General features: G+C 44.0%; 2 protein-coding genes across 11 annotated transcripts in view; one reads left to right on the plus strand and one right to left on the minus strand.

The window, feature by feature from the left end:
- The window catches only part of MRPS11 (mitochondrial ribosomal protein S11), a 1182883-nt gene that overhangs the window by 492308 nt on the left and 665312 nt on the right, over positions 1-25263 (minus strand). The window lies entirely within an intron of this gene.
- Positions 1-25263, plus strand: part of NTRK3 (neurotrophic receptor tyrosine kinase 3) — a 386330-nt gene that overhangs the window by 273808 nt on the left and 87259 nt on the right. For 2 of the 8 annotated variants that reach the window (XM_050797637.1, XM_050797638.1), the window contains 2 exons: positions 6498-6632; positions 8414-10514. The exons of 5 other annotated variants lie outside the window; for them this stretch is intronic. In XM_050797637.1, the coding sequence (XP_050653594.1) occupies positions 6498-6632; positions 8414-8532 (254 nt within the window). In that variant the 3' untranslated portion in view covers positions 8533-10514. Of the gene's footprint in view, positions 1-6497; positions 6633-8413; positions 10515-25263 lie in introns of those variants that run through there. One more of the 8 variants, XM_050797639.1, reaches the window with a different exon arrangement.

Here is a 25263-nt window from a genome sequence, read left to right on the forward strand (position 1 = left end):
CGTAGTACTTTTAAAGGAAAAGGTAATAGCCTGACATTAAGGAGGAAAATATCTCTTAACATACAGATTTAAGTAACATAAAGGGAAAAGTGAATACATTTTAATACATTAATTTAAAAAAATCTATGAGTACCATACACAAAGTTAAAAGACAAATGGTAGCTTGAGATGACATAATTTCATTGCATTTATATGTAACAAAGAATTTGCATACAGAATAAATAACAAACTCCCACAAATAAAGAAAAGAGTAACAAGTACACACACACACATCTATCTATATATATATAGCTGTATATCTATATCTATATCTAGATATAGATATATAGCTATATATATATAGAGAGAGAGAAAGACACACACAAGAAAATGAGGAAAGGATACAAATAGGCAGTTCCCAGTTCTTCAATTGGGGAAACCCTTATTGAGATGATGTGCAACCTCAGTAGTAATCAGGGAAACGAATCTTAAAACTACAAGGAGATAACATCTACCACCCATCAGTTTGTTAGAAAAAATATCTGATATGGGAAGATGGGGTAAGAAGTTCATCCATTTAGTGATTATAGAAATATGAATTGGTATTACTTTGGGTAAACATTTAGCAATAGAATAATGTTAAGGATTCAATTACACTAAATTATAGGGATATCCTCCAAAGATGTGCTTCTCAAATGTTTTTGTGCATAGAAATCACCTGAGGAGCTTATTAAAACACAGATGTTGATTCAGCGGGGACTGAGCATCTTCATTTTTACCCAACTCCCAGCTGATGCTGATGCTGCTCCCACTTGCCTGCACTTTGAATAAGGAAGCTCTAGAGTAGAGGTCAGCAAACTATCACTCATTGGCCAAGGGCCAAATCTGGCTCTTGCCTATTTTTACAAATGAAATTTTACTGGAACACGCTCATTTGTTTGTGTGTTGTCTGTGGCTGCCTTCAGACTACACTGGCAGAGTTTAGTGGTAGCAGCAGAGACTGCATGGTTCGCAAAGCCTAAGATATTTTCTATCTGGTCCTTTATAGGATAAGTTTGCCAACTACTGCTCTGGGGAAATTCTCCCACATGTGTGTACGGATATGTGTGTAATAATATTGACTGCAACTTTTTTTGAAATAATGAAAAGATAGAAACAAGTGTCAGTTGGCTGGACGGGCAAATAATTTGTAGCATATTCACACAATGGACTTCGTCAGCTAAAATTAATGAATGGGAGCTACATGTATCAACATGGATAAATCTAGAAAATATCCATTTTTTAAAAGCTTAAACTTACACAGAACAAAACTGTAATTTGGTCATGGATATATGCATATGCAGCAAAATTATTTCAAGATTCCTGAAAAGGATAATCAGCTATTTCAGAGCAGTGGTTACTTCTGGTGATGGGGAAGAGGAGAAACAGGGTTATATATGGACTCACATGGGTTCTCAGCCATTGCAGTAATGGATTATTTGTTTAGAAATTTGAGAAGAAGATGTCAAAATATTATAAATTGTTAATGCTGGAGGTAGGCGCAGAGTTTCTATACTTTTCTGATATTTTAGATATTTCAAACATTTGGAAAGAGTCAAAAGACTCAGGAAAAAAAATATACTGAATACAAAGACAGATATTTTGAAGTGCAAGGAAGGCAATTAAGATAGATTATTGATACCCGAGATTTTCTCTACTCTCAGTTAAGCAAGCAAAGAAGATGCTCATCTATTACAAATGGTTCCTTATATAGTGAATTCTGAGAATGGCAAATAATTTTTTTTCCATATGACTAATATTGCTCCATGGCTTATGAAGTATTTTGATTCTAAGAGGGTCACTTCACCCATGTTATGAAGTGGAAGGATTTTCACTTTCTCTGGGGACTAACATTTCACTCCTTTAAGCCGAGATCAGCTTGTCATTGGAATAGTCTTAGTGATGCCAATTGGTGGGTGGCCCCCTAGCACACCTTCCCCCATTTTTTGAGTTAGAGTCTTGAAATACTCATCAGGGACAACCTGTGAGAGCCTTCAAGATCCCTTCAGGAACGAGTCTTTTGCTTTTGTCTGAGAATCTCAGTGGTCCGTGCCCCTTTATCTCACCCAGGCATGGATGTCCTCCCCCTGTGACTTCCTGTGGGCATGATGCCATGAGCTAAATTGTAGTTGGGGTACATTCAGCCTCAGCCCCCTCCCTCCGAGCATCTGCACAGCTGGAACCAGACTTGGCAACCGTGGCAAGCAGGCCAGGACTCATCACTTGTTTTCCCAGCAGCATCGAGGTGACTTTATAGGAAGAGGCACCCCATACTGAAGTTGGGGGTCTCAGTTCAATACTCTTGGCTACACGGTATACAACAGGGACATTTTAGTTCCAAGTACCTTTCAATATTGTATAGAACCCTTTGAAATGTGTTTGTTATTACAGGGATGTAGGAACACTTCGGGTCCAATTATTCCCCCTTATTCCCCCATGAAATGTACAGCTATATTAAGAAGTCCTGCTTGTTGGCATTTAACAACCTTTTGTCATGTGCCTTACACATGTCAGGCAATGCGGAAGACACAGCCGGTGGATGACATGAGTGTCACCTTCTCTCCTAGCAGTAGCTTTTTCCAGCATTATGCTTCAGCATGGTGTCTTGTTGGGAACCTGATTTCTGAACGTGCTTGCTTCCCTTACTCATACAGTTCAATTTCTGAGCTGTCTCCCCTTTCTGAGATAGGTTTGTCCCTCTGTTGTAGGTTTCCAGCCACTTCTTTATCATTGTTAACCATGACCTGAGGGAGGATAAGTTTGGTATTTTAGGGGCGTCAACAAGGCTTGCAGAGATGGGATTTCCTGCTCTTAATGCACGGCCTATAACCTAGTATAATAAACATAATGTTTATTGTAAAGTTTAAATCTCAAATGCAAAGACAAGCTATGCAGGTACCGTAAACAAGTGCAGGGGTGGAGGATAATAGAAATTGGTGAGGAATATGGCAAGCTGGAGAACACACACCACACACCTCATATAAATTGAGTGGCTACTGCAGTGGGTTACCACTGTGCAGAAATTCTGGCCCAGGAGTGCCAGAACTCTTGGATTTTCAAGGGAAGCTAGAAATAGGGATATTTTAAATGTGAGATCTCCCAAGTTTTAAATGCTGGCAACTAATCAACAAATTTTTAAAAATACCATTTGTGTTAAAAAATAAAATAAAATAAAATAAAATAAAATAAAATAAAATAAAAGGCATATCCTAAGGCCATATATGGCCTGTGGGTTAGGTTTGCAATCTCAGAAAAATAAAAGAAATAATCCGAAAGTTTTAAGCAGCATAGTCTGTGGCCAGCAAGCCTAGGCATTTGGGGCTCACCCACCTGGGCCAGTGCCACCACCCTTTTATTGAGTCCAATGGCACGAGAAGAAATAACTTATACTCAAAAAAGTGATCGCTACACCCAAGGAAAAGATACAGAACAGATCAGTCATAACTATAGCCCAGGCACCATTAGAATGCCTTGATGATCACCTTCCCACGACCTTAGAAGGGCCAGCATACAGGCAGGAAAAGAAGCAAGAGACATGTGTCTAAGATGAATCCTTTCTTCACCAAAGCGCACTCTTTTCTGTCCATGCTTGTTTACACAGCGGCCTGGGGTGGGTGCTCAGGAAAGAGTTCCACTGGGTACCATGCTTGGCTTACCAAGGGTATTCTCAGATATTCCACAACCCTTGGTTAGGTTATGACTATATTTTAATTATCCATCTCTCCATACTCATTACTACCTCACGTTCATGTGGTTATTTTTCATCCTCTCTAGGCTGCACTCCCTGAAATAACATCAAAATGAAGGAGTCCGTGACCAGACAGGGTTTGGGGTTCCTTATCTGGAAGGTCCCAGTGCATGCGAAGTGTCATTGTGAGGGTGGGGGTGAAGCCACCAGGGGTAGAATTAAACCAGGGTTGGCCAGAGGAGGGAATGGCAGGGTATGGTGCTGCTTACCTTCCTAACTAAGGAAGCTGTTAATAAGGTAAGAAAGCCCTGCCCTTTCTTATTGAAGTGGCCAGACTGAGAGCTCTGCTTCCCCCAGAGAATGTCCTTACCATTACTACCTTGACCTCCATTTCACCCCCTTCCTGGATATTGGTTTTCCACAAATGGGATCCATATTGCAAAGTGGTTAGTTGCAAGGACTTTGGAGGTATGAAGAGCTGGATTCAAATTTAGACTTTGTCACAAAGTGAACTTGGGGCTGTTTTTCCATATTATAAAGGCAGAGTTTTCTCCCTTGTAAAGTGGAGTTAATACTATTCACCTTTTGGGGATGTTGAGGGATAAAGAACTAACTGTAGGCAATGCCTGTCACTGGCATTCCCTTATATAGATCTATGGATTCCAAGGCGATCAGCAATATGTCTGATGGTAGGATTGGCATAGTTGGGTATTGCTTGGGGCTCCCTGCTCCATTCCATGCCTGCCTGCAATGGGTGGAAAAACATCTCACCTCTTCTTGCCTCTTGGGGGAAAGGTGGGAAGGTTGTGGAAAGTGTGGCACCCTGATTTGGGTGGGATGCCCTTCCCATTGCATTGCCCTCTGCTTCTGGCTCCCTGTTAGTCTACCACTCAGGGCCCCAGTGCCAGCACTCCTGTGTATTTCAGCCCGTGCTAGGGTACAAAATGCCTTTTCCCACAACCAGTGCTATGTCGGTGCTAAGGGTTACTGTGATGTAGCAACTTGAAGATGATAAATGAATACATTTGAAGAGGGAATGTTTGAAAATGATTCTATAGAACTCCATTTGGTATTGGGACTATTGTCTAAACCATAACCTAGACTACTTTATGCAGTTGGGTAATAGTCTCATGTCAGATATCAAAAGGTAGAAGCAGAGATAGAAGGAGAAGGAGAGGTCTGTGAGAATCCACAGTCAAGGGGAAAGAGTGTAGGCAGAAGATGCAGGGAATACCTTCTCCCTGGAAAGTGCTGGGCTGGTAGCTCCAGAATCCCAAGGCCAGAGCACAGGGGTGAAACCCCAGCAGGGGAGAGAGAATTAGAATCTCCAAGAATCTCAGAAAAACAGGTTTGAATGTCTTTTTATGTGGCGAGACCATGGGAACCCACCTTTCCTTGCTGTAGTCAATATAAAGGACTTGCCTTTAGAGATTTAACCAGCTCTTGACTCAATAGGATTGCCTTCAAAACCTCTCTTCCAGTCGTAGTGGTGCTCAGTGCCCCTTCTCCCCTAAGTTCTGTTTACAATGTCCCTCCTTTTCCCAAAAAGATCCCAGAGCTTCTGGCTTGCTTCTCAGGGAAAGTATTCTTAGAAGATCCCTGAAGACCCAGCTATGTTCTGAATTACAGAGAGCCTACAGGTACCTTTGTGCTGAATGTTTTGGGGAAAGCTGTTGACAGCCAGAGGAAAAGGTTAGATATAGCGGGGTCTGTGGGCCCCTGGTGGGAAAGGCCTTCTTTGGAAATGCCTTTGATTTGCCCTCTTCAGCCTTTTCTTTACCCATTTACCCCTTTACCAGTGTCCACTATGGTTCTGGGCTCCCCTGCCCTTCCCCCAGTAAATGCCTTTTACTTTCTGCTCAGGGGTTGTTCTGAGACAGAGGAGGAGGAATGGAGGATTTTGGAGCAGTGCCTCTTATGCTATCAGGCTTCAGCTTTTAGAATCTTGGAAAGACTCCACCTGGGAAAGAGTTCCAGAGAAAACAAACTTCAGATCCAGGCTCATATGGGAAAGGGCTCATGTTCACAAAGGCAGCTTCGGGAACCTTGGCAGAGACTTAGGCAGGCTTGGCCCTGGTCTTTAATGGATCCGACACGGATCTTTCCAGGGCCCACAAATGCTGTATGGTCTCCAAAGGAGATTTCACCCTCAGAAGCTACAGTGATATCTCTTTATAGAAGTTGTAGTCTTCAGGTCTTCAGTGAGCCAACAGCTTTTGTTGTTCCAGTGGTTTATGCCCTAATAATGGCAAGGAAGATTTTAAGGAACCAAACACCACCACCTCCTCTCATCTCCTCATCATTCCTCCCTTGTCACATTGCTTTCCTCTTGAAAATTAGCTGAATTTTTTGATGGGATATTAGGAGCCAGAAAGAGAGTCTTGGGTCCAGAATTATCTCTCAAGTCAGAAGAAACATCCTTCTAGGCCCAGGAATGACACTCTTAATGGCAATGATGGGCACAATTTTTAGACATTTTGGTCCAAGAAGGAAAATGGGGGCAAGTATGTTAGGAAAAGTGCAGGACAGACTTCCTGGTGATGGTGAATCTTTCTTCTCTGACTCTAACTTGTGCCATTTCTATAATGCCAGGGTGAGATTCCTAGGATCTAGATTTTATGCGTAAAATAAACCAGCTGCCCCTACAGGCACAGCAGTGTGGGTACAGGAGCCGAGAACACCTGGATTTCTGTTTCTGGCATTTTGCACTTAAGAAAAATACTTTCCCATGTTTTTGCACTTGGGGTTTAATACTGACCATTAATTCCCCCATGTCTGCCTCTTCTGCCAGGGGTCTTTTCAAACATAGACAATCATGGGATATTAAACTTGAAGGACAATAGAGATCATCTAGTCCCATCAACTCACTATATATATGAGGAACCTGAGGTCCAGAGTGGGGAAGTGTCTTACCCAAGGTCACATGGTGAGTTACCTCCTTTGACGTCTTTGTATGCAGTAAAAGATCCCTCCCCTAACCAATTTTGGTTCTTAAGAACTTAAGACTCATCAAGCCTCCATATATTTCATGGAGTGAGGTATGACTAGGTGCCCAGTATGGGATTTGGTACTAAAAAAATCCCTTAAGTTAAAAGACTGTCTTCCAGGGGAGGAAGCTTCATAGGGCCTATGTAAGGGATACGGGAGAAGCAAGAGAGGACTATGGCCTGGAAAGAAACAGTGGTGTCACAAACTTTCTCAGGAGGCTGCCCAGACCAATGGCCTTCCTTCCCTTTTCCTTCATACTCAAGAGAACCTTTATCAGAGGTCAGGGTGGGGATGCTATCTCAGAAACATCTCACCTTGAAACTGAGCCTCCCTCCAAACATGATGTCATAGGCAGGGAAGGTTTCCTCTATCTTCACAAATCTGACCCCACCTCCTTCAGAGGAAGGGGTCTCAGCACCCCAAATGACTCAATACTGTTTTGTCCATAGCATGTCCTGGGCAGGAGGAGAGGAAAGTCTCAATGCAATCAAATTTTGTTTCAAGTTTTTCCCATCATATTCCCAATGTCCAGAGGCCCCTTATGACCTCTACATTCCTTAGCATAGCTTCCATAAAAAGATAGGCTTACTCTGTTCACATATTCACACACTCATACACATTCAAACACACACACACATGCACACATACATATATTCACACATACACACATGCATACACACACATGCAAACACACACATACACATACAAACACACATGCAAACACATATGCAAACACACATGTGTACACATGCAAACACATCCACATGAAAACACACATGTGTACACATGCACACACATGCAAACAAATACATGTATGTGCACCTGCAAACACACACATACACATGAAAATGCACACGCACACTCTTTACAGACACTTTTTAAATCTGTAGTTGTTTGAGCAACATCTTTCTGGAGATTTTATTAGGAACGCCCACTTTTCAGGACATCCTAACTCAGTCCATGGCTGTATGACCAGAAATGAAATGAGCTGTCGTGGAAGTCCTCCTTGCTCGAGACAGCATGTGGCCTGGGGGCCACCAGTGTTACTCCTCCAGGGTATTTTCCTCCCCTGTAAGTCTTGGAAGGATGGCAAGGGTCAGAGATCAGCTGTTACTCTCTAAACCTTCCACAGACCTGTGGTGTGAGGCAGAAAGGTCAATGAGAAAGAGCTTGTAGGCTTGGGAGTATAGCACCCCCACCTCCTGGCGTGGTCAGAAGTGGTCTATGTAATTTTAGCTCCTAAAATTAGAAATGCCCCTCTGGTATCCCTAAAGAACATCAGTTCTGGGGAAACATAGCCTTCTCCTCCCATCCCATTGCCCCTTAGTGACCCTACAGTGCATACCCCTTCTCCGACACACCCTTCAGCTCATTATCAGGGGCTCCTCCTTTCAGAAAGATGCTTATAGACTGAGACCCACTTAGATGAGACCTCTCCTCCTCTTCCATGACAATCCAAGGCCAAGCACCCAGAGGTTTTGCTCCCTTCCCTTCCTTGGTTCAGTGGAGGCTGCAGCAAAATGGAGTGTTTCCAGTTTCTCTGACCATGCTGGGTTTTAAGTTAATCCCCTCCTCCTATCCTTCCCTTTTGCTGACAGTACTTCCCCTTTCAAGCTCCCTCTCTATTTCCCCTCCTAGTTTTGATCTTCTTTGGGGGTTTTGGTTTTTACTTTATTTTGCTTTTTTCTGTTTTTTTTTTTTTCTTTTTGTTTTTTATAGGTTTCAGAGAAATTATGTTGAATCCAATAAGCCTTCCCGGACATTCCAAGCCTCTTAACCATGGCATCTATGTTGAGGATGTCAATGTTTATTTCAGCAAAGGACGTCATGGCTTTTAAAAACTCCTTTTAAGCCTCCTTGTTTTGATGTCACCTTGGTAGGCTGGGCCCTCTGAGAGGTTGGAAGCTCTAGGCATTGTTCTCTTTGGATCCAGGGATGCTAAGTAGAAACTGCATGAGCCACCAGTGCCCCAGCACCCTTTAACACCACCAGATGGGTGTTTTCCCCCATCCACCACTGGCAGGGTTGCCCCTTCCCTCCAATCATCACTGTGCTCCTTTTTTTCCGGCCTACGAGGCAGCTCCTGCCACCATCTTTAGAGCCAATAAAGAGAATTAAAAACCTGTGCACCAGGAGCATCTTTTAAATACACTAGCCATTCTCTTGCTTTACAAAAACAACCTAACCATCAAAAGAAAGCCTGATGAAGTCCAGCCGTGCTCCAGCCTCACTTTCCCTGCTTGGAAGCGTGGGGTCTCCCTGGCTCTCCCAGGATACCATGCTGTCCTCTTAGTGACCTCGTCGCCCTGCAACCTCCAGTGGGGAAGAGTCACAGAGAGCACCTAAGCAGAGGTGGAGACGGCGCGGTAAGAGGAGGGGGAGCCAGGCTCAAGTATTGGCACCAAGTTAGGTCTCAGAGGAAAGAATGGAAACCAATCACTTTACGTTTTTATTTTTATTTTCGGTGGAAAAATCATCCATTTTTTGGGACACACTTGCCCCCTACTTCCTCTTCTCTCTGGAACGGCTCACAGTGAGTGCGATGTTATAAAACTCCTTGCAGAGGAGAGTTTCTCCAGGCTCTTCCTGGGCCCTTAGATCTGCAGTTCTGACAAGCTTTGGCTGCAGGAGGTTTTACCCATGAACTGGCCATCCTACTAGGACCACAAGGGACCAAGGGAATCAGGGACCGAGGCCCTTCCTGCCAGCCCATGATCCCGGGATTGGCTCTCTTCCCCTACTTCCACTTATTCTTGACTCTGAGAACTTTTGGAACCCAATGGAATCAGCATTTCAAGGTCAAGATGAACTGAAGGGGAAGAGAAGTAAAACTTGGCCTCCTCCAGCCCCTCTCATGGCACCAATGGAAGTGTCCTCCTGTTCTCTGGTCAATATGTGTGTTTACTTTGCTTGCTTTGACTCATGCCTTACTCCATGGCCACCCTCTCCCAAAGAGGGGGCTTGCTTCCCCCATTTTCAACTTGATCCACTGAGGAGACGGAAGGGGGTGACTTTCCCCTCTTCAGTAGGAAAGGTACATTTGTAGGGCCTGAAACTCTCCCGTATTTGCTGACTCACTAGTGGAGGAGACGTCTGGCTCCCAGTTCCCCTGGTCCATGGGGCCTCCATTGTGTGAAGTCAGCATAGGCTGCCCACCTAATGGTGGAGAGCATGAAACTGGGAGCATCCTGTGGGGGGCTTTTGGGGGAAAAAGGTGGTTGTTTTAGCCCACCATTGTTTTGGGGTGGTGTTGCACACTAGTAGAGAATAGAGTCTATGCCTTTGGCAAATTTAACTGGGAGTTTGGATTCCCACTTAAGGGTTTTATTTCTTGGGTCCTGTGGATAGTGGTTCTTTGTGTCAGGATCCCAGCCTGATTCTGCAAACGCCTCCATGGAGTTTAAAAACATGAGGCTTTCCAAGTTCTTGCCCAGTATCTGGGGCAGCCTCCAGAGTATCACCTGGGAGTTCAGATTCTCTCCAGGGCTCCAGGTGTGTGTTTATCTCGCCCCCTCCAGCTCTCCTCATCCTGCTCCCCATTGCTCCATGTCAGGCTGTTCCCCATTATGCCCTGCTGATGCTTTGGGTCCAGGGCCTCCTCCCAAGTGTGGCTTTAAGGAGTAAGCTTGAGGATGATGTTTTTTAATTATTGTAAATCATTACCTCATTTCCAGCCTCCCAGGCTCCATCCATCACAGCATCTTTTATTCTGCCATTTTCCTCACCTTGTGCTATGACAATGGGGCGTTGTGTTTCCACAGAGACTTATAGGAGTGTTCAGTGTATAGTTTCTTAATAAACACTTTATTTTCTAATGAAATGACTGAATCAGACCTCTTATTTGGAAATTTTGCAAAAACATTCAAAATACAGAAAATCCAGGTTACCTGCATTTTTCCCTGTTTTCCTGTTACTCTTTTAAATAAGCTTCTTAGTTAAGTTCTGTGTTTACAAAGATGTTCACAATCTGTTCCATTGGTTGCTTTCATTGAGAGTCTTCCAGATAGGTTAGGCTCATACACTAAAGTGCTTTTCATCGTATTGAGAAAGAAGTAGAGGCTCAGAGAGGTTGAGTGGTTCACCCAGGGTCACACAGTGTGATAGGTGAAAGCAAGATTGAAACCTGACTTCTACAGACACTACTCGGGCCACTGAGACCCTCACTCCTTTGGTAGCTGGGGAATGTTCTGTTGTCTGAGCAGCCAAGGCTCACAGAAATCTTCTCTTGAGAGCTGATGTGTAAGGGAGTCTGGGAGTAGGGTTGGGGATCCTTTATCTTTGGGGCACCAGCAAAGCCAGTGGGGTGGTCCCTGAGATGGAGTGGTTTTGCATGTTCCCTGTGGATGTTGGGAAAGTAACCTTGCCCAAGGAAAGATGGGGCTTTGGGTGTACAGGTCAACACACTTGTCACTCAGAGACACGCTCCCTTTCATGCACAGACACCCACACACACACTCAGGTGAGCCACACTCTCATGGCAAGTTTCATGTGGGCTGCCAGGAGGGAGAAGTCAAAGAGTAAAATACTTAGATGAACTGGCACATCTGTGCACCCTTGGACCCTGGCACTGACACAGCTAGAAGAATTAAAATGCTCCCTGTAACTTGCCCTCTTCCTTTCAGGAGGAGAGGACACTGTGAGGCTCTGTATGCAGGACAGATGGAGCAAGAGTGGAGAATGAGGGCTAGGAAAGGGCTCCTGGGTGAATCTGAATGTTTCATTGGGCCCCAGTAATCCTTGTTGGAGCTCAGTCATTGTAGAAGTAGAGACAAGACAAGTAAAGTAATGTAGAAGGGCTCATGTTCCAGTCTGACAGGAAGTTGATCAGGCTAGGTTGGTGCTTTTCTATGTATCCTCACTTACTTTATCTTCTATTTAAGTCTAGTTTGGTTTGAGACCCCTTTATGCCAAATGGAATCTCCTGCTCTATAGAGTGGCCTGGGTGAGGGGTGGACCAAGCTCTGCATTTATCTCTTCTCAAGGGTTCCAGGGAGAAAGAGTTGGAACAGGGATGCCTGAACGGTTGGGACTGTCCTGGGGACCATGAGGAGATGCACTGGTTCAAGGGAGAACTTTCATTTATAATATAGGAGGGATTTGAGCTTCATTTTGTTCTAATGCCTGGAGCCTATCAGTTTATGGGAGAAGAGATAATAGATAAAAATGGCCTCTGAGAATATGGGAAGGAAAAGTATCCACAGCTCAGGAAGAGGGGACAGCACTGGCCTTGTGGAGGGAGTGCTCTTCCCATAGAGAAGGAGGCAAAAAGAGGAAAGGATGCGGAATATCTTTTCAAGGTGATAAGGCAAGAAAGTAAGGGAATTCTTCTCTGGTGGCTTCCATTTGTCTATAAAGAATGAGGCAAGGCCTTGTGCCACTACTGAGAAGACCCAAGGAGAGTTGGAACATCTGAACTGACAGGGGAAGAGACTATGGAAGACTATGGGAATCTATGGAAAGGTTGCTGGGCAGAATGAGGAACCGGTTAAGGTTGGAGTCTAGGCCTCTGTTTTCCATGTTTTACTGCTGGGTGTTGAGTCTCATGGCATTTACCCCAGTGTTGGTGCCTCTAGGGAAGTCAGAGCTGGTATAGGGCAGATGCGGAGAGCTGAACTCAGCCCAGAAAGATGCCAGTTTGGACTGGCTTCAGTTTAGGGTGGCTCAGGGAACCAGCCAGTCCTGCAGCTCCCTGACCTCCTGCATTCGAATCTCACCAACAGGATTTCACAGTAGCTTTCTCAGACCTTAAGCTTACATTTTGGTCCTGCAGGATTTTGCTGCACAGATTGATAGCTGACTCAGTTCATGAACCCAGGGTACTTGCCAGATGCTCTCTGGATCTTCATTCTAGAGAGGTGGTTGACAGGTGCTGGTTCTGAAGCTTAGATAATGAGAAACTCAACTGTACCAATAAGATCTTGTAGAACAAGGTGAAATTTGATCTAACACATTCCAGGGACATGCCCTGGAGAGGCTGGACTCTTTTACTAGCATTACATGACCAGGTCCTGGAACTGATTGCCAAGCTCCCAAGAATGGATTTGCTGTGGGGCATTAATAGTAATAATTCTATGTATTTTATGAAGCACTTACTCAGAACCAGTCACATTTTACCCACAAGGAAGCTGAAGCTCAGAAAGATTGAATAACTAGCTCAGGTTTTCACAGCTTGAAGCTGGCAGAACCAGGACTGACAGGGGGCCTGCCTGACACCTCAGAATGCTTTTGGCCACTCTGCTGCCCCCTAAAGTAGCACATCTTCTGCTCCTGGTAGCACATCTTCTGCTTCTACTCCCTAGGTGTTCCACAATCATGGCTCCCCGCCAACCCCACTCCACTCCTAAGACAGAAAAGTCTTTCAGGGGTCTTCAGGGGTGGGCACCATCCCTGACTTCCTTCTGGAACCATTGGGACAGGATGATTTTAAAAACTAGAAAAAAAATCTGCAATGTTCTTTCCTCTCATTGTAGCATTTAGTGACTTGGGGTGTATGAAAGCACAGTTGGGCTTAGATCTGAGATTAATCCCATGTCTTAAAGTTGGTGAGATTCCCAAGCAATGATGGCCTCTTTGATATTGGGGAGGACTTGTTGGATGAGACCAACTTGATCCTTAGGATAGCAGGTTAGGCTGCCCAGGTCTAGGCAAGGGTGAGCAGCTTCACATAGGAAGGTGGCAGAAGAAAGGATGAGACCAACCTGATCCTTAGGAAAGCAAGTTAGGCTGCCCAGGTCTGGGCAAGGGTGAGCAGCTTCAGACAGGAAGGTAGTAGAAGAAAGGGCCTCATCTAACTACCCACCGTCACTTAACCTTTCTTCAACCCACCTCAAAGACCTCCTGATATGTCCAAGCTCAGCCATGCAATGCTCACCCCAAAAAGACCAAACGCGAGGCAGGCTGAATTTGGAAGTCAAGCATCTGACTTCTAGCCACCTCTGTCTCTTCTTTTGTGTGGGAATCCCTTTCTGCAGCCAAGCTCCCAGCAGCCACATCCTCACCTCCACCTCCCCAGCCACAGGTGTGACCGCAGCACAGCACTGGGCTGTGACACATCCCCTAGCTCGTCCCATTTCCCTCAGGTCAAGCCCAGGCATAAGCAAAGGATCAAGCATCTCAGATACAATGGTGAGGCAGCAAGGGAGGGTTGGATGCCATGGGAAAGCTCAGGAGCGGGCAGATCAATGCAGGATGACTTCATTGTTGTATAGCTTTCTGCATGGAGCCAGACATGGATTAGGCAAAGAGCCGGAGCCTTTGTTCCTTCAGGGTTTACTGACTCCTGTGCTCTGGCTAGACTCGCACATTGCTGCCAACGTGACTCTGAAAGCAAGAGCAAAATGAAGGTGGCAGGGAGGGAGAGACAGGAGGGGGAGAGGGGCGATGCTGGCTGCTTGGAGTCTTCTCTGTGAAGGGCCCAGGGAAAATTCTTAAGCATGACAGCAGAGGCAGGAGGAAGGTAGAGAACAATGGGGAGTCTTGCTTCCATTTGGACTGTCCAGCAAGGGCCTGGAGCTCTCCTCCTCCTCTCTCCCAGCTCTCCCCCACCCACCACATTTCCAATCTTTAATGCTGGCTGATGTGGGTGAAGCTGCTTGCAGCCTCCGGATTCCTTGGATAGCTCTGGTTCTGCATTTTGCCTTTAGAAATCCTACTGTTACCACCCCCTGTACTTCCCACCTCCCAAGAAAACCTCAGCCTAGATCTGACAATATATATCCAGAGCTAAATAAGACTCCTTCTTCAACCCTACTTGAACCCAAAAGTGATTTGAAGGAGACGTGCTGGCAAGAGACAAGTCCCTTGTCTGCTTTTTTGGGTGGTTCTGAAATTCCATCAGGATTCTGAGGCCCTCTTGGGTAGGACTCTTTTTCCAATTTCTCCTACTCAGTGGATAAAACTTCCATAGAGTTACCCCAGTTTCCCTTGAAATTAAATCTTGATGAGGGAAGAGATTTCTGCATGGGCGATAAGGTCTAACACCCCTCTGCATTTTTGCCCCTTTTCTTTTGGGCACATTTTCCTTCTGTCACAAAATATCTGGGTGTTTGTGCCTGAGAGAGCTAGATCTTCTCTCCTCATTATGCTTGACTTCTGGGTGGGTGTGAATGCATTGCTCAAATGTGCCGTATGCTCCTGGGCCAGGAATGGTGAGGATTGACAAAAAGAGGGGAAAAAGGAAGATATCAGAGGCAAACCTTTGACTGGGGCATGCTCTGCTTTGAGAGAAGGGAACAAGAAAGACAGGAGCACTTCTGAGGAGCAAAGATCCCACAGGGACGTAGAAGGTACTGATGGCTCAGATTTGGTGTCAAACGCCTCCAGCCCAGGTCTGTGTGGGTTGTATCTGGGAAGGAACTTGGAACTCTGGGGTAGAGGAAAAAGGCAGGGTTACAAGTTACCGAGAGAACAAAGCTGTAGAGAAATCTTAGCTGAGGGCTCTGGTGGGATTTTCAAACCAAGATACATGAGCCTTCCACATGGGACCAGATGGGCACTTGGCCTTCTCAGGATCATGGTATTTTCTCATGACCCTCTGCCAATAGGATCCTCTCAAAGCCTTTCTTAAATAGATGAACCTGACTTTGATTTACCTATGGGTGGAGACTGGCACCTTTGGCATAAGTCAAGAAGAATGGAGCTTGGCTTTTCTGAGAGCCAAAACCCTTGAGCAGTTCTCACTTCACACCCTAAGAGTAATGTCAAGTAATGTCTGCGTTTGGAGGGGTGGTCAAAACCCCCTGCTCAGCTATGGAGAGGGTTTGCAGAGCGAGGAGTGAGGTTGCCCAAAGGCATGCATTCCAGAGTGGCAGTCGCTGACTTCTTCCAGAAGAAGATACATCATGACATGACAGAACTTCATGTCAGCTCGGAAAACACTACCAAACCTGGCTTTGGTAAGTAATGCTGGAGGCCTTGGTGGCTTGCAATGATGACCAGCTTGTCTTCATGGCTGTCTTTGCCTCAGTTTCTGCCACTTATATGCTGTTACCATGGTAGCACAATGAAGCCTAGCTCTGCCTTTGGAGACCTCACTAAAGCAAGTGTCCTATTTCCCTGAAAAAGACACATTCTCCCCTCCCTTGCCCTCAAGTTCATTCTGCAGTAAGAAGGACAAGGACTTAGCCCTGGTAAAGGGGACAGTGACTTCACTGCTGTCTAATATGGCCTGGTGATACCTCTGTTACAGAGTTCTGATAGACCACTTACTTCCTCACTCCAAAGCTCACACTACCGTCAGTCTGTTTGGGACCCCGTAATGTCGTTTAAAAATCACATTGTGGTATTCTTTACTCTGCAAGGCTTGCAATAGCCTTTGGCCAAAAGTCATGAAATCCTGACCTTCAAAAATGCACTTCTCATAAGAAGAGAGGGTGTGGAGCTGTGGAGAGCACATGTGCTCTTCCAGGGATGGGGCTGATCTACAGAGCCTGTGACATGGTCCTTAGCAGCTGCTCAGGCCTAGGGAAATATTTACCTCTCACAGCTAGGTTCAGGAGCGTGTCGGGACCTCGTGACATGGAGGGTCCTCTAGTTTTAAGCTGAAAGGGTTTAGCCTCTGTGACACAGGGGACCCCTGCACCTACAAAGGCTAATTTCCAGTCTTTCTCAGCAGTGAGGCAGACAGGCAGTCTCCAAGCTCTGCCCTCTTGCTGCCAAAGTCAAGGGAAGAGTGACAGTAGGAACATTCCAGAGTACTGGCTAGATACTAACTAAATCTAGCCTATTAATTATATTCTGTCAGAACCTCTGGATGCTCTTGCTGTTAATTCTGAAAGAAAATTCACATGACAGAGAACCTGAGAGTAAATCTCAAACAACTTCTGTCATGAGTGCTAGTCTCTGACAGCTCACCCTGGCCAGGAGGGCACAGCCAGGATCTGTGATGCTCTCTGGTTGTCCCCATCCGGGGACCATAGCTCCTCACTGAGGCCTTTTGCTTCAGAGGGAGCCAGATATAGAGCTGGCCAGGGAGAACTTGAGTCTGTTCCCTCCCACTGCCAGTGGGCTGCAGGGGAGGCACCACCAATATAGAACATATTCTGAGAATGTCCTTCTTGGGAGAATTTAAATTCTAAGTTCATGTTTAAATGACTCAGAGAATTGTTCAATCTTTATGGCTATCAATTTGGCATTTCTTGCTACCATAACAGGAGATTGTTGCACAGTACCTCTGATACCAAATGGCCAACCTAGTCATTAAGAAGACCAGAGTAACCCCACTGTGCATTTTCAGGATGGTGTCTTTGGCCATCTTAATAATTTTATTGGGTCAATCACTTGACCAACTGTTACCCTGCATAAATTGGTCAGTTTTCTGGGCAGAGCTTCAGGGCCTGCAATATGGTTCTCCCTTAATTTGAAATCCCCAGCTTGCAGAAAAATCTTTTTCTCTTCTTCCAGTTACTAGAAAAATGATGTTGTAAGGATCAAGTGTTCCCCTTTAATTGATTGCAGCAATGTTTCCCTTTAGTCTCATGGTATGCCAAGGATCCATCAGAGAACTTTGGAGAATGTTGCACAGTATGGCCAGCTCTTATAGATTCACGGTTTGCATTAGGATATCAAAGGCTCCAAGAAGTCCTGCTGTAAACAAACTTTATTCTACCACTTTCCAATTCTAATTAAACACAAAACATTCTTCGCTTAACACCTATTAATAGACTCAGCACACACATGTTAGAAAACACTGGGTTATGGTGTGATCAGAAGCTTTTAAAGAAGAATCAAGCAGAATGTGTTCATCAACCACCCACCTTCTTATATCAAGAAACCACCACACCCAGCACGCTACCCAGCTGTAGGTTCAGCCCTCACTTCTGCCTTCTACATAGAGTCAGAAAAAATTCTGGTTGCTGATGGATAGCCACTCTTGTGAAGATCAGGAAACCTTCACTGTGATATCTCAGAAGAAAATGGTAAGTCATTTCACATAAGAGCTTGAGACCTCAGCATTTAACCTGGACATCTGCCCAGGCTGGTGGAGGTGACATCATCTAGTGGTAGCACACAGCAATGAAGACCTGGATCCCAGTCTCAACTCTACCACTTGCAAAGTGACATGGGGTAAGTTACCTTTCCTTGTTCCATATTTGTCTCTGAGTAGCTAGTAGAGTTTACTGATCCTCATGTAAAAGACCCTGCCTGGACAGATGCCCTAAATGCCATGTCCCTATGAGTCACTATTGTCTCTTAGTGGAGGACATCTTTTGGTTCCTTGTCCTTCTCTCTCTTCTGAATGTGTTGTGTATCAGGCGAACAGAGTGAGAGAGATGGCTGCCTTTTTGGATGAGGATCAGTGGATTTCTCTGGATGAGGATGGAAGCAGATGCTTAGGGGTTAATAGACCCTCTCTGTCACAGTTGGACAAGGTCAAGCGGAAGTTCTCGGCAAGATTTTCTGACTTTGATCTCAAGAAGGCAGCTCTGCCTAACAAATAGTCTGAAATGTCAAAGAATAAATGTTAAAGCTTGAGGGGTCGTTCTCTAGGGAGTTGCCTGGGCTGGCTAGGGAGGGAGGGGAGGAGGGAGAGAGGGACACAGCAGAATCCTTCACATAAAGATTCCGACTTGGTTTTGTGATATTTAAGAAAAAAGAAAACTCTGAATTATTTATAGCACAGAAGATATAAGCAGGCTGTAGAGAAGTCGCCTGGCTTCACACGATAGTTTATGGCCATTATTTAGCTGCCCCAGCCTTGAACTGGTAAAACTTTTCTCATTAGTCACATGCTATTGAGCTCTACTTGAGCTATCTATTATTATTATTATTGCTATTATCATTATTTTAATCAAGCAAATTCATGTCCTTCAATATGTGAGTTGGGGGATGCAATTTCTAGAAATGACATTTGCACAAAGCAGGAGTTATCTCTTTTCCTTAAAGGGACTCTGGCACACCCTTCAGTAACTCTTTCCACCCCTGTGAGTGTTTCCAGCCTGTGCCTGTTCAAGCAGGGATTTGGAAGACCCCTGCTCTGTTATGGGCGGGAAGCATCTTGGTTTGGGCCTGGGCACCAATTGGCCATGTCGATCTGGGAAGGTGAATTTCATCTCTCATTTGTTCCCTCTGAAAGATGAATGCAATTGTCCTATGCCTCTTCTGAATAGGCTGGGCATAGGAAGGATGATTCCATTGTGTTCAAAATGCCTTGGTACCTGGCAGGGGGCGAGGGGATAGCATCTACATTATATGAGGGGATAAAAGAAGTAAAGAAATGTTAAAAGGTTAAATAAAAAGTGATTGAAGGATTGGTGGTAAAGTTGGGGGGAATGGGTTCTTTCATCTGTTTACTTTTGTCAGTGATAAAATGAATACTTCATGTTGATAATCATATCCTGATTCTATAGCATGGGTAATTGAAATTCGCTGATAATCCCCAAATTGTAGTTAAAATTAAAATCACAAGCTTCACATGCTCTCTCTTCCATCTCTGCACATGGTACAAACACACTCTTAGTCACTCTTCTAATTGTTTTTGCATACCCTTGACAACACTCTGGGAGATGCAAACACATGGAGTCAACTTTTGGTCAGTTTGGGGGTGGTGAGGTGAGGCTAGTTAAACCGCAAATCAGATCATCAGTAGAGGTCCAAACAGGCAATATTGTATTTAGACGGTATTGCTTTTGTTGAAGATATCAATACTTTTGTTTGTTTCCTAGACCTGTTTTTTTTTCTACCTTGAAGAACCTGGAGAACACTTTGCAGTTAAAATGTCACAGTGACAGTCCTGTTATAAAACTCTGAAAATGTACATGGTTTTACCCTCACTAACTTACTCTACCTCTCAGAAGTCTTTGAAGTGTTTTTCCTCCACTCCCTACTTGCTATGATGTAGAAGTTAGGCTAGCACCGTTACTCTAGGGCCGTGGTTCTCGAAGTGTTTGGTCTTGGGACCTCTTTACACTTAAAAGTCATAGAAACCCCAAATAACGTTTGTTTCTGTGGGTTATATCCATCATATTCACTGTATTTGAAATTAAAACTGAGTATAATTTAAAAGCTCATGCATATACACACATTCCATTTAGCTGTCAGGATGATGACATCATCACATGTCTGGAAACCACTGGACAACTTCATGAATAATACCTGTGAGACACGAGAGTGAAAAAAGGCATACATTATCTTACTATTGCTGGGAAAATAGTTTTGACATATAAATCTCCTGAAAGGATCTTGAGCCCACCAGGGACCTTTGGACCATTTTGAGACCTGCTGTCCTAGAGAAAACAGGCACAAGCAGATTCTGAAATCAAACCTGGGTCCCCTTGGAACCAGGAAAATCTACCAGTAATGCACTTTGATCCAAGTGTAGGAGCCCGTCAGAATTCCATTTCTTTATTCAAACATCACTGACTGCCCCACGGGTGTTGACTTAAAGCAAACTGGATACAACCGTGCATGTTCAGTTGCTAGGAATGTGGAATATACACAAGAAAGACTTCACCTATTATTAAGAAAACAGAGTGGGGGCTGTTTGCTTGCTCTGGAGAAGAATATGGGCTTGATGTAACAGTAAACATTATTGGCTGATTGGAGAGACTCAGCACGAATGGGATTGACAAAATCCCATTGGTGAGAGCAGGAGGCATGAATGGCAGGGAATGAGAGGATTTATAACAGCTCCTTGTTGGTTGGGCATCCCTTCATGTGCACTGTAGCTCTCATTGTGCATCACATTTGGACTTGTTTAGGGAACACGTGAGGCTTGCAGTGCTCTAGGACCTATGGGAGTGCCTATTTGTTTAGACACCCTGGCACCTCCTTCCTCTTTCTCCTAAGCTGGGCAGCTTTGGTATAGGAAGATGGGACTATGAAATGCTTTAATGCCTAGGGAGCTTCCTTAGGTTAACTCTGTGTAGCACCCAGCACACCACCCAGCAGAGGGACCTGTCTCATCATGAGGTCCTAAGTGGGTGACAGTGTTCATGCCTCTTCCTGTTCATCATTTATACCCTAGGGAGTAAGAACTGCTCTTCTGTGGGATTATTTCATAAACCGGCTGGAATAGGGTCTTTCAAGGAATACCTCTGAGATCATGAGCAAATGTTGCTTCATTGACTCATTCTTCAAACATATTTGGGGCATCTACTCTGTGCCACGCACTCTACTACTAAGTGAGTCAGTTGTATTTCCTGTTGTCAAGAGCTTTATTGTCTCCTGCAGTGGTTTTCAACTGGGGTATCTTGTCCCTAGGGGACATGTGTGGAGACATTTTTGGTTGTGACAACTGAAGATGGGTGCTTCTGACAGCTCCCCACAACAAAGAATTATTCAGCCCCAAATGCTAACAATATCAACGTTGAGAAACCCCAGTCTAGAGAGAATACAGTCCAGTATTCACTAGTCTTGGGTAAGAGAGGACCTCCCCACTTTTTAGGGCCCTCTTTTAGATGCCAAGAGTCCTAGGGCCATGAGAAAGTACCATCTGGAACCTGCACCCCACCTCCCTTCTAGACAATGTTTCATTTCCTAAACCAGAATTCCTTACCCAAACAGCTCTCAGCTTGCCTCCAGAACATGTGTGGGTCTTTTCATTCATCTTTTCTAAGGGTGGGGTACGCTGCAGGTATTGGCTACGCTGCAAGAGTTGGCCAAAGGATTACTGTGTGGGGGCAGTGGGAATATCCAGAGTGTGAGGGTGGGACCGTTAGAGGAAAATGGAGTTGCAGGCTCCGTGTGCACATATATGTACGCAAGACCCCTTTCACTGCGGGATGGAAGACGGGGGTGGAAGAGAAGGGAACAGGCCAGGGGCCAACTCCTTAGCGCTCTGTGTCTCCACTCGCAAATCCGAGGAACCAGAGACACCAGAAGTCAGACCTGGCCCTTCAGGTCATTCTGAAGATCAATTTTGCAAGGCAGGAGGATAGGACATGCCTTATTTATTAGTGTGTTAGCTTGATTTATAACTTCCAAGTTTTAGACATATGAAATGTGGGCTTCTAATTATTCCCTTGTTCCCGGTCCTTCAAATGTAAGGAATAGGCTTGGTACAGATAAGTGAGTAATTATGAAGCAATATGATGAAATTATGGGAGAGGTAAACACAAGAGGAAAGACACCTAGTTCTCAAGTGGAGTTTTGTTTTTGTTTTTGTTTTTTTGTTTTTGTTGTTGTATTATTTTTGAGACAGTTTTGCTCTGTCATCCAGGCTGGATTGCAGTGGTGCGATCTCGGCTCACTGCAACCTCCGCCTCCTGGGCTTAAGCAATTCTCATGCCTCAGCCTCCCAAGTAGCTGAGATTACAGGCGCCCGCAACCACGCCTGGCAGATTTTTGTATTTTTAGTAGAGATGGGGTTTCACCATGTTTGCCAGGCTGGTCTCGAACTCCTGATCTCAAGTGATCTGCCTGCTTCAACCTCCAAGAGTGCTGGGATTACATGCATGAGCCACCTTGCCAGGCCTAATGGAGTTCTTAAAAATACTGAATCATGATATTGATCTGCAGATGTTTAAATAAAAATGGCAGTTCAAGGAATGGCATAATCAAAATGATCAGTTAAGACTTTAAAGTTTCCATTGTTTAGAAAGCTGCCTTCAAGCCTTGGAAATCCTGACTTCACTGCCCGGTAACTAAACACCACGGTCCTTTGGTGACCTTGGGCTGCCTGAGGTACACAACTGTGGAGGTTTTTCCTGCTGGACCATCTCCACACTGGGGCAATGCTCTTACAGGCCCACCCAGTTGCCATAGAGACTGATCTCGAGGTCTCCACAATTGACTGGTATTTACTGGGGATCTGCAGCTTTCTGGGTGCCATGACCAGCATCATAAAGGAGAGAGAGGGGCTGCCCCTGCCCGGCTCCCCATTTGTGGACTATTGTGAGAATATCTCTCTGTAACAGAAAGGTAAAGACCCTGGAGAACTTGAATAGGAAGGATATTTTTTTCTTTGAATAACATTGTGCTTTTTTCTGATTACAAAAGTAATTTATATTCACAGTAGAAAATTCAGTGAAATACAGAAAAGCACACAAACACATAAATTATCCACCATCCCATCACCCAGAGACAACACTGTTAACATTTCAGCTTTCTGCCTTCTAATCTTTTTTATGTACTTATTTATTTGTCAGAATCAAATCATTCCATGTGCACATGCACATACACATTACTTTGCTACCTCTTTTTTAATATGATTGCATTTGCAATTTAACTGATCTTTTGCAACGTTAAAAATGTTTGTGAAAGTGATATATTTACCACATGGTTAAAAAAATACACACATATACACACACACAAACTTGCACAGAAATATTCATAGCAGCATTTTTCATAATGGTCAAAGAGCAGAAAAACGCAGTATTTATTGACTGGTTAATGGAGAAAGAAAATGGGGTGTAACCATAGAATGGATTACTACTCAGCAATAAAAAGGAATGAAGCACTTATATATGCTACAACATGAATACATCTCAAAGAAACATGCTAAGTAGCTGGACACAAAACATCCCCTTTTCTATGGTGCCATTGGTGTGCAAATGTCAAGAAGAGGCAAATATGGAGAGACAGAAATTCTATTAGTGGCTGCCTGAGGCTTGGGTTGGAAGCAAGGATTAACTGTAAATGGACCCAGGGTTCTTGTTGGGGTGATGAATGTTTTAAAACTGGTTTATCCTGATGACTACACCATTCAGTAGATTTACTAAAAGTTGTTGAATTGTACTTTAAAATAGGTGAATGTTATGGTATGTAAAATAATGTCTCAATAAAGTTTGTATATATATATACAAAATAAGTTATATAATAATAAATATATAAAATAAAGTTTGCATATATGAGCTCAATGATGCTTATATATAATACATAGTAAATATATAATATATAAACTAAACATATATAATATATATAAACTTTATTGAAGTATTATCATTATTATTTATCCAAATTACTGCTATGGATTGATCTATCTGTCTATAAAATGAGAGCACTCCCCTTTTTACATCTGTTCCTCATCGGCAAGTTGTTCTTAGCACCACTACCATTACCACACAAGTAACCTGTTATTGAGTGTCCTTATGAATTATATCTAAGCAAATTATATACAAACAAATATAAATATATGTGTTTATTTTTCTCTATTTTGTACAACTGCAGCTATATCATACATACTATTGTGCACTTTTTAGGATAATCCCTTCCCCACCCCAGTTTCTTGGAGCTCTTAGAGAACTCCCTCATTGTTGTTTTAGAGATCCATACTATCCCGTTGTATGGATGTACTCAAATATATTTAATTTCTTCACAATAGTTTGCTGTTATAAATTACAGAAATGGATTGATCCTAAATATATTGAAACTAAATAAATGTGGTTGAACCTAAATATAATATTAACATAAAGCCGTATGACCCCCATAAACTATTTGGTATATCTATTTTGTATATATTGACCATATGGGGTGATACCAATGTGTATCCCAAGAGTAATGCAGATGCTCCTCAATTTATCATGGGACTATGTCCTGACAAATCCATGAAAAGTTGAAAATATCACAAGTTGAAAATGCACTTAATACACCTAACTTACCGACCATCATAGCTTAGACTAGCCTACCTTAAATGTGCTCAGAACACTGACATTAGCCTACAGTTGGGCAAAATCATCTAACACAAAGCGTACTTTATAATAAAGTACTGAATATCTCATGTAATTTATGGAATACCATACTGAAAGTGAAAAGCAGAATAATTTTACACCATAGTGAAGTTGAAAAGTCCCAAGTCGAACCATCATAAGTGGGGGACTGTCTGTATATGAGAATGAGGTTCCCCACAGTCTTAAACAGAGGGTCATGGCTTGACTTTTAATGACTGTATCATGCTCCACTGTGTGGACATAGCAGATTTATTTGACTAGTCCCCCGTGTTTGAAAACTTGGATTGTTTTATTTTTCCATTCTTGTGAAAAACAGCACAGGTATTTAGGTACTCGTGGTGGTTAAGCTGAACAAGGGAGATGGCTCAGTGGCAGCCCTCATCAGAGATAGTATGTCTGTCACTGCATTGCTACCTCTGATGAGGGCTGCAGGTATCCAGTGGATTCCCCCAAGCCGGTATCCAGTGGATTCTCCTGAGGGACAGCTATCTTGTAACAGAGAGCTGACTGTGGAAAGCTATCTCCTTCTGAAATATTATTGCTTCAGACTTCAAGATGCAACATCGTTGAATGCAGAGGTCATTACCTTTATTCAGATAACTTCAAGGTGTTGCCAACATTCACATAATGTTGTTCCCCAAAGGGCTCTTCTGGCCAGAGCCTTGCCATATTTTAGGGCTGGGGATTCCGAGCTGCACAGTCCAGAAATGTTAATGGGATTCTGGATGAAGCCTCTAATCTCCTATGTCCTACAGAGGGTTAACCAAGCGTGACCCCGTGACTTTCTCAAGGTCAGAGTGAGGGTTGGGAGGCAGTACCCATGTATCCCGACCTCTTGCTCTGGCTTTTAAGCAGGCAGCCTCCTTGGAACCCATCGGGTGGGGCATGGCAGTAGAGATTCAAGCTGGCTGTAAAAGGCCACAGACAATTCAGAGCGAGGCATTTCTGGCCAACCCACTGATC

Source organism: Macaca thibetana, chromosome 7 (assembly GCF_024542745.1).
Source record: "Macaca thibetana thibetana isolate TM-01 chromosome 7, ASM2454274v1, whole genome shotgun sequence".
In the NCBI taxonomy this organism is placed as follows: Eukaryota; Metazoa; Chordata; class Mammalia; order Primates; family Cercopithecidae; genus Macaca; species Macaca thibetana.